At 46.6% G+C, this 9,039-nt stretch overlaps 1 protein-coding gene across 1 annotated transcript; it reads right to left on the reverse strand.

The window, feature by feature from the left end:
* Nucleotides 1–7,399: 7,399 nt before the first annotated feature.
* LOC129337674 (60S ribosomal protein L12-like) lies at nt 7,400–8,050 on the reverse strand. The gene has a single exon (XM_054991570.1). It carries the CDS (start codon nt 7,994–7,996, stop codon nt 7,439–7,441), a length of 558 nt encoding a protein of 185 aa, XP_054847545.1. The 5' UTR covers nt 7,997–8,050; the 3' UTR covers nt 7,400–7,438.
* Between the last annotated feature and the right edge of the window lie 989 nt (nt 8,051–9,039).

A 9,039-nucleotide genomic window follows, 5' to 3' on the forward strand; every position in this document is an offset into this window, starting at 1 on the left:
TAGGGGCAAAATGCTGATGGTAGTGGTGGACACACATACTAAATGATTAGAGGTACAAGTATTGTCTTCCATCATAGCTGAGGTCACAGTGGGACAGCTGAGACAAATACTTGCCACTTTTGGCTTACCAGAAGTGATTTGGGTTGCTTCAGGTTGCTCTGTGAAGCCTTTTCCCCCTTGCTATGGCAAGAGGAAAAAGGCTTCAAAGAGCTCTTCCATCTCCTGTGTTTAGGAGAGGGAGGGGGAGAGGGTGGTGACTGGTGACTGGTGGTGAGTCAGGGAAGGGACTGATTGGCTGAGATAAAGAGCCAGTCGCTGCAGCAGCAAGCAGCTCCTCCCCGTTTAGGTGATTCTCTGGGAGGACATTGTTTTTTGATTTTTTTTTCAGTGCTGCTGCAGTGACTGGCTGGTTTGAATTGGGGGCTTGTTTGACTTAAGCCATAAATCCAAGAAATAAAATTTAAATAAATTATTTTTGGTGTGTGATTCTCTAGTGTGATGTTAGATTTTGTTTCACTGTGGGACTGTATGTTGTGTGACCTGAATGTGTTATTAATGCTGTTACCTGCCCTCAGCCCTCTTGTGGGGAGGGTGGGCCAGAAATCCAAGAAATAAAATTTTAAAAAATATTTTGGTGCGTTTTTGGTTTGTTTTTGATTTTCTGGTGCAATGGTGGGGGTTGATTTAATCCAGGACTGTACATTGTGATTTAACATTTATGTGATGTTTTTAATGCTGTTACCAAGAAATAAATTTTTAAATTAATTTTCTCTCTCTCTGTGATTCTCTGTTGCAATGGTTGGCCCCATTGGGAAGTATGGAGAGTGGCTGGCCAGCCTGCTCTGGGGGTGCTGGGAAATTTTGAGGTATGTGTCATTGCTTCTGTCATGCTTTCCCAGGGATGAACATGCATTCAGGGGTGTGCCTCTGCTGTGGCACCCCTGCTCTGTGCATAAGTGCCCCTGGGAAAGATATTTTAAAAGTTCTAATCATAGAGAAACATGGGGAATGGCTGGCCAGCCAGCTCTGGGAGGGGAGGGGTGCTGGGGAATTTTGGGGGAGTTTGTTTTTAGTTTTGTTGGGCTGTTGGGGGGGTTATTGAAAGGGTGTTTCTGTCTGATTCTCTGGAGAGAAGTTAATCCCCTTTAATCAGTTTGGCTGTATTGAGGGTGGTTGATCATTAGTTCACTTCTAGTTGCTCACTCACTTGCTTCATATGGTTTTGTGTATTTTTAAACTTTTTTTTCTTTTTGTGATTCTCTGGTGTGAAGTTAGTCCTCATAGGGAATAATGCGGCTGGGGCACCTTCTTTGGGGGGGGGGGGTGTAACATCTCCCTGAAACTTGGGAGTCCATGGGAGGAGGGTTGGGAGAGGGTCCTCTGAAGGTTTGGTGCATTTTGCTTCCAGAATGCCACCCCCAGCCGCCTGGGAACTTTCCCCTGATTTTTCCCATAGGAAACAATGGAGAGAGCGGCGGCTGGGGGGACCTTCTTTGGGCGGCCATAACATGGCCTCCCCGAAGTCCAATCTCCCTGAAACTTGGATGACTATGAGAGGAGGGTTGGGAGAGGGTCTCCCCAAAATCTGGTGTAATTAAGGAAGAAAATGACCCCCTAGGCCCCCGGATAGCTGGAGCTGTGTTTCCCATTGGAAACAATGGTCCAATCTTCCCTAATAAACCTGAATCAGCTTAAAGCCGCTTCGGGTTTCGGGTTTACCTGACTTTTTTCCTGCTCTGGGTAAACCAGAAGCAGGAAACTCGAATCTTTTGGGGGTGCACACCATCCGCACTGCCCCCTATCATCTTCTTCTAATGGGTTGGCAGAACGGAGAGTGCAGTCAGTGAAACTGGGATTGCAACACAAGGGACAGGTACCTTTAGAAACTCAGCTGGCCAAATTCCTCTTGCGGTATTGAGTAACTTCCCACACCACAACTGGGGTCTCCCCTACAGAGCTTATGTTTGGTCAGTCCCTCTGCTCACATTTAGATTTTTTGCGGCCGACAGTAGGCACTAAAATGCATCAGGGCCAAGCTGCTATGCATCATGGATGGCCCCCTCAAACTCTTCCCCGTGATTTTCAGCTGGGGGACCATGTCTGGGTATTGGCTTTGGGGAGAGAGAGCCAGTGGGAGTCAGGGGTTATAAGGGGGCAAACAGGGCCAGTATCTTTTCAGGTAGAGCTGTCTTCAGGACAGGTAATTAAAAGACACCTGGATCAAGTCCGCAGGATGTCATCACAGCATCAGGAACACCAGGGGATGGCAGTAGCAGGGCAGGATGGGCCAACATTGAGGGGCAGTGGGGAGGTCTCAGATGTAACAGGGGAAGGGGACAATTCCACCACAGGGGATTATCAACAATCACGAGCAGTTGCAGAAGAGCCTCAAACATCAGGAGTGACTGAGTCTCAGCCCCTCCAAGGTGATAGAGGTCAAGAACTGCCACGGACGAACTCTGAGATGACTGGCCCCAGGAGGTCCGGGAGATTACGAAGAAAACCAGATAGATTAACACTCTAGATTGAGTCTTAAAGGAAGAGGGGTGTGATATCATGGCAAGTTGTGAATCTGGTGATGTTCTCTTACTAAACTGTTTAGTATTTTCCCCCTGATCCCTTTAGGCCGAAATGCCTGTGTAGTAGCTTTGGTTTCATTTTCCCTTCATGTTGTGGGCTATTTCTTCTAAGCAGAGGCTGGGGAAGGCCCTGCTTTTGTTCAAATAAAATGTTCAAAACTTTAAACATGGTGTGCTGATGGAATATCACAGACTCCATGAAACGTGTGTGTCAGCTGACAAATTGCAGCTGACTTACATCGACCCTGTAGGATGTTCAGGGCATGAGATGAACACAGGTGGTTTGCCATTGCCTGGCTTTGCGTAGCAGCCCTGGACTTGCTTGGTAGGCTCCCACCCAAGTACTAATAGGGGCCGACCCTGCTTAGCTTCGGAGAGCTGACAAGATCAGGCTAGCCTGGACCAACCAGGTCAGGGCCAGGGAAATTTACTTCTGAGTAAAGATTCATGGTGTCAGGTTGTAGTTGATGTGTTAAAGGTCTGAACTTCTAACACTGAACACACTGTTGAATGGTGGATTCTGAACATGAGGCTCTCACAGTTTATTTTGTGATAACTTCAAACCTTGTGGGGGGGGGGGCATGAAGGGATGAGCTGGTGCGAGGCTCTTGTGGCCCTTCCTTACATGCCTAGGGTAATGCTGATGATTGCCTCTTTGGGGTCAGGTAGGTCAGGTCCGACTGACCAGGGAGGGGTTTTTTTTTTGTCTTCCTCTGGACATAGAGCAGGGGGTCACTGGCAGAGGTGAGGTGGGGAGAGATAGCTGTGAATTTACTGCATTGTGCAGTGGTTAGACTAGATGACATTTGAGGTCCCTTCCAGCTTTATGTTTCAATGTTTCTAACTTGATCAAAAAGTATGCATTTTTTTAAAAAAATTACGCTTTTGAAATCCACACAATGGGAGTAATTGAAGGGGAAAAACAAAAAGTTGCAAGCAAGGGAAAGAAAAAGAAAGAGTTATCCAAGAGGTGGGATGGGGCAGAGAAGAGCAGAAAGAGCCATGATGTATAAACAGACTGGTTTATAATGATAAAAGAACAGAGAGCCCCAGGAAACACCAGCCAGCTGTAACACCTCCTGCATTAATTAAGAGGGAATCAACAATAAAGGTTTCTAAGTGAAATTGCAGTGCAGCCAGCTGTTAATTTATTTGGAATAAAACCTACTTTCATCTCCTCTTTTCCCCTTGATGTATTTTGACAGAGGAGCATACTTCTCAAACTATGTTCTCCATTTCTTATTTTTGCCATATCTTCCTTTCTCCTAAGGTATATTTTGGGACTGTAAATTTAGACAGAGGAATAAAACACCCCACACATTTTAACCAAGTAGCAAATCTAGCCCACGGAAGAGATGTCTTTGCATGCTGTTTGCTTCAGAGGACTAACTGAATCCAATATCCTATGCAAGCTACAATTTACAATGCTTTTGAACTTCTTAGCTTCAAATTAAGGATAGGAAAAAGACTGCTTAGGATTTCACTGTAAGTCTCTAGCCTATCAGAGTTCTCCTAAGCAGTTTGTAAATCTCAGCCAGAATCCACCAGTCTCAGTGGCTAGGCGGTGAAGCAGGGTGCTACATCCCTCTGACCACATCTTGTGCGCACACATGAGCGGGGGGGGGGGGGGTTGATTATGGGAATGGCAAAGAGAGGGTGCTTTGTGCGAGCAACCAAAGAAGAGAACGAACAGTGTCGGGGCATGTTTCTAAGGCAGCTGCCCTCCTCCGAACCTTCACAGGATTCAGCTAAGGACACAAATGGGGCCTCTTCTCCTCCAGCTGGGGATGCCTCGTCCCTTGTTCTTGGTTGGCTTCCCACTCGGTCCACTGCGCTGCTTACCACCCAAGCTTCCGATCCCTTTCCAGACTCCAGCTTTGACCCAAGCCGTTACCCAGATCAGGCTCCAGACTCCCTCCTCCCCAGCTACCCTGACCTTGCTTGTGCCGATCTCTTCCCCTCCAACTGGACTTCCCTTCATTCATTAAAGCCTCTTGCTTTGGCCACTCCTTCTTGCCCTTAACCTACCCACCTCCCTCTGTTTGGGGTTCACTTTTCAGGTGTCCAGGCACTGGGAGAGCCATGTCAAGTTCGTTTCAGAGTAAGGAACAGTCTGGGCTGAATCCAGCTGGGTATTCATGCTGCTTATACAACTTTGTTTACTGCTTGGGTTGCCTTTTAAATTGGTTTTATCTATTCTTTGTTGCCAAGAAAATTGAACCTTTGAATTTAGAACAGCTTCCTCTTCACATCCGTAATATCACCTTGAAACATGGTTGTGCATGCATGAACTCTGAACCCCCTTTATCAGGTTTTAGGGGGGGACAAACCAGAAAGTTAGAAACGTAGAGAGGTCACGGCATCCGTTTACTCCTTACTGCTCTGAACTATCCTTTGATGTGTAGATTGCTAATCTCAGGACTTCCTCCTCATGATGTCCTTCTCTTCCTCTGTTTGTCACACAACTGTCTCTTCCCTCCATCTTGCACCATGGACTTGTCCTGCCATCCATGTCCATCCTTAGACTGAATAGGTAGATAAGAATCTATCCTTCCACTTTCCTATCCGAGTATGGAGTGCCTATAATAAAGAACTTATTTCTTTTCTAAACCTAAGTTAAGTATACGTTTGTTATTTTCTTACTCATACGTCAGCCAGCAAGCTCTGACACCCATCACATTCTCTCTGCAGCTGATATACTCTGCCCATATATAGGTTCAGGGTTCAGTTATTTTTTAATAAATCACTATTTTTCTTCTTTGTAGCACAATGTGACCTCTCCCTTGAACATTAAGACATCAGAATGAAACATGTTCATAGTATAGCAGGATTTGAGTCCAGTGGCACCCGAGAGGCCAACAAGATTATCAGGATGTCAGCTTTCAAGAGTCTAAGCTCCTTTCATCAGAAACCAGCTCTGTCTCTTGAAAGCTCATATCCTTGAAAAATCGTGTTGGTCTCTCAGGTGCCGCTGGACTCAAATCCTGCCGTTCTACTGCAGACCAACACGGCTGCCCACCTCACACTGTGTCCATGGCATGATTCTGCATTTCAAGGTCAAGCGGTCACTAATGCAACGTCTCTCAGGCACAGGCTCTGCTGGGTCCCAGGTGGGCTTCCTGAAAAGCCAGGAGCCCCAGGAAATGTTGTTATGCATATTGATAGCATAACTTGCATTTAAAGCGCTTTTGAAGGAAGGTGGGGTGATTAGGGCGCTGCATTTCGGAGGCTTGTCAAATATACACTGAAGTCAGGGTCGCTGAGCACTGTGCTGAATTTGTGTCTTTGAAGTGGCAGGCCTTGACTTCCTCAGCTTCAGCAATGTTCACATGGCAGTTCAGGGACATGACACACAGCGACTGAGAGTGGAACTAGGTGAAACACCTGACAGGAGGAAGACATGTCAGTTCCCTGCAAAGTTTCTATGGGAAGTGTAGTGAGAAAGAACCTCTGCCAGGGAAAACAGGGATCCCTCTTCTCCCTGGCAGAGGTTCTTTCTCTAGGCATCTTGTCTAGTCTGCTTGGCTGGCTGGTGCTTGGCTCCCTCTTGCCGCTGCCAACTCCCTTTGCTCCCCTAAATGCATTCCAGAGCCAGAGGGAGCTGAACATGCGGGTGGCAGTCAGAGGGAGCCGAGCGAGCTGGCAGCAGTGAGAAGAAGCATGCCTCCCCTTCCTCCCCTAAATGCACTTGGCAGCCAAAGGGAGCCGAGCGCGCCAGTGGGTGAGAGGAAGCTGAGCGGACTAGATGAGATGCCTAGAGAAAGGACTTCTGCCAGGGAGAAGAGGGAGTCTCTCTCTCTCCTCCTTTGAAGCAGTTGTTTCTGACTACATTTCCCATGGAAACTTGGGGGAAACCCAACACGTGTCCTCCTCATGTCAGGCGTCTCGTCTAGTTTGGCTCTGACAGCCCCCTCAGAGTCTGAGCTGGAGATGAGGGCAGCTGTCATGGCACAACATGAACAACTCAGTCATATTCAGAGACATAACCCCCTTTCAAGGGCTAGGCTATTTGCAGTCTTTTTTATCTTCCTTCTTGAACCATGTGAAAAATATTTTAACATCATTAACTCATTTTTATGAGAGCTGAGGAGAAATGAGATAGACTTGCTGCATAACAACGTGTGAATGCAGCGGGTGCAGATCGAGGATAAGTCGATGGCCTCTGTCAAAAGAGGTTCTCCCGCTCGTGCAATCTTGAGCCAGTGAAGTGACAGGAGAGCTAAGGAAAGCGAGTTCTGTGGAATATGCTTGATCGGGAGCAGCGTGATGTGCTGTACAGCTGGATTTTTTCAGTGCCACGTGAAAGGAGCCAGGTGCCCCGTGCCTGCTATTGTCATCTCAAATTATCTGGGAGCTGCAGAAACAAGACCCAATGCCCCGAATTGTCACAGGTTGTGCTGTATGACAACTTAGATATGAGTGTGTGCAAAACTGTGAAATGACAACATGCCTCAAAGCCAAACTAGACATATTGACAGCAGCCAAGTTGATTTAATCAGACATATGTCCTGTCTTTTGTATATGTGGGGGTCTGATTTTAGTATCAAAATGAGCAGGCAGTTGAGGGGGGGTATCCCTCTCCCCTTATTTTGTCACAGTTGGTTGCCCAAATTCCCTTCTTCTCCAGCCTAGCTGGAAAATAAGCTGCTGGGCTGGCCAAATGCAGAGAGATATGACAGAGAAGGGTGACAAGTTCACTTTTCCTCTCCCATGTATCCCTTGTGATGTGAAAATCAATCATTTTATTCATGAATGTGGCAAACATGTAAAACAAGCTATTGTACCTACTTTGAACATCAGACAGTGTTTTGCTCTCTCTCTTTTTTTTACTGGATAAACTGCATTTTTACTTTGAACAGTCACATGGTTGCAGAGCACCATAGAAGCTGCTGTGCTGAGAATTCACGTGGGCTGCAGTCTTCGCTCGCTGGGCATTCAACTGCACCACTGTTGATGTCATCAATGATGTCGTGGGGATGCCTCCCATCAACATTGCAGCCAACGGACTGAGCTGTTCCTACGATCTCCTTAATGGTCCCCGAGAGCTCCCGGGCCAAGGACCTGCGCCACATCTGCCTGGCAATGTTCACAATCTCATCGAAGCTGATGTTGCCGCTGTGCTTAATGTTCTTTTGTTTCTTATGGTCACGGGGTGGCTCCTTCAGAGCTTTGATGATCAAGGCAGAGGCTGATGGAACCACTTCTATCTGAGCTTGCCTGTTCTGGATGGTCAGCTTCACAGTGATTCTTAGCCCCTTCCAGTCACCGGTGGCTTTGGCAATGTCATCTCCTACCTTTTTGGGAGACAAACCCAGGGGCCCAATTTTAGGAGCCAGAGCAGAAGTGGCACCAACTTCACCTCTGGTGCATCTCAAATACACAACTTTGATTTCGTTGGGGTCAAACTTTGGCGGCATGGCGTAGCGAGGAGTGCCGGGCTAAGCACCAGAAAGGATGGCGACGGATACAGGGAGCACCGAATCCCCCTACACAATCGTAAAGATGCTAAAAGAGCCGTGTTTTCCCCTTTTGATTAGATGTGAGTGGGTGGCTGCAGGTCTCTCTTAAGTGCAGAATGGACAAATGTGTATTGTTCCATGTTTATCCTTCATGTACTTGTTGCTTTACCAGTTTGTCTTCCAGTTTCCTGTAGAACGTCAGTGTTTTGTTCATTTAACTTCAATGTATGATTTTTTCCCTTCACTGGGCATGTCAACGCTGTAAAAAGAGATTCTGTATAAGGTCATTTACCATTGGAGATTCTAAGAGCCTTTCACCACAAACAGAAAAACAAAAATTAAGAATAAAAAATGAAGACGTTGGCTTTTAGAGGTGAGGCCCTTCCTAGGGCTTGATTGAACAAATTCCTGTTCAGCTTAATTCTGGTTTCTGGAGTGTTTCTGGGTTTCCCCACAGCATTGTGGAGATTTAAATATTAATCTTTTATGTGTGATGGGTGCCATCAAGTCACAGCTCACTTATGGTGACCCCCCCCCTCAAGGAGTTTACAGGGGAAGAGACAAATAGAAGTGGTTTGCCATTTCCTGCCTCTGTGTAGGGACCCTGGACTTCCTTGGTGGTCTCCCATCCAAGTACTAACCAGGGTGGACCCTGCTTAGCTTCCAAGAGCCAAGGAGATTGGGCTAGCCTGGGCCATCCAGATCAGCTCATTCACCTATTTAGGGAGGATAATTTAGCAATCTCAGCTGAACAGTCTGCATGCAGGATTTTTGTAAAAATGGTCTTTAACAGCTTCATTTGGTTCAAATGTGTGTTATGTGCCGTCAAATCACCTCCGACCTATGGTGACCCAAATGTAAGTACTCTTTTTAAATGATTCAGGAAGAACACTGTCTTTTCTCCAGGCCTTTTCTGAATAAAATGAGGGAAGGCTAGCAAGTGTCAGCTAAGTGAAACATAGGAACAAAAAATGTAGACATTCATATTTCCTGATGAATAA

Source organism: Eublepharis macularius, chromosome 11 (assembly GCF_028583425.1).
Source record: "Eublepharis macularius isolate TG4126 chromosome 11, MPM_Emac_v1.0, whole genome shotgun sequence".
NCBI classification, from domain to species: domain Eukaryota; kingdom Metazoa; phylum Chordata; class Lepidosauria; order Squamata; family Eublepharidae; genus Eublepharis; species Eublepharis macularius.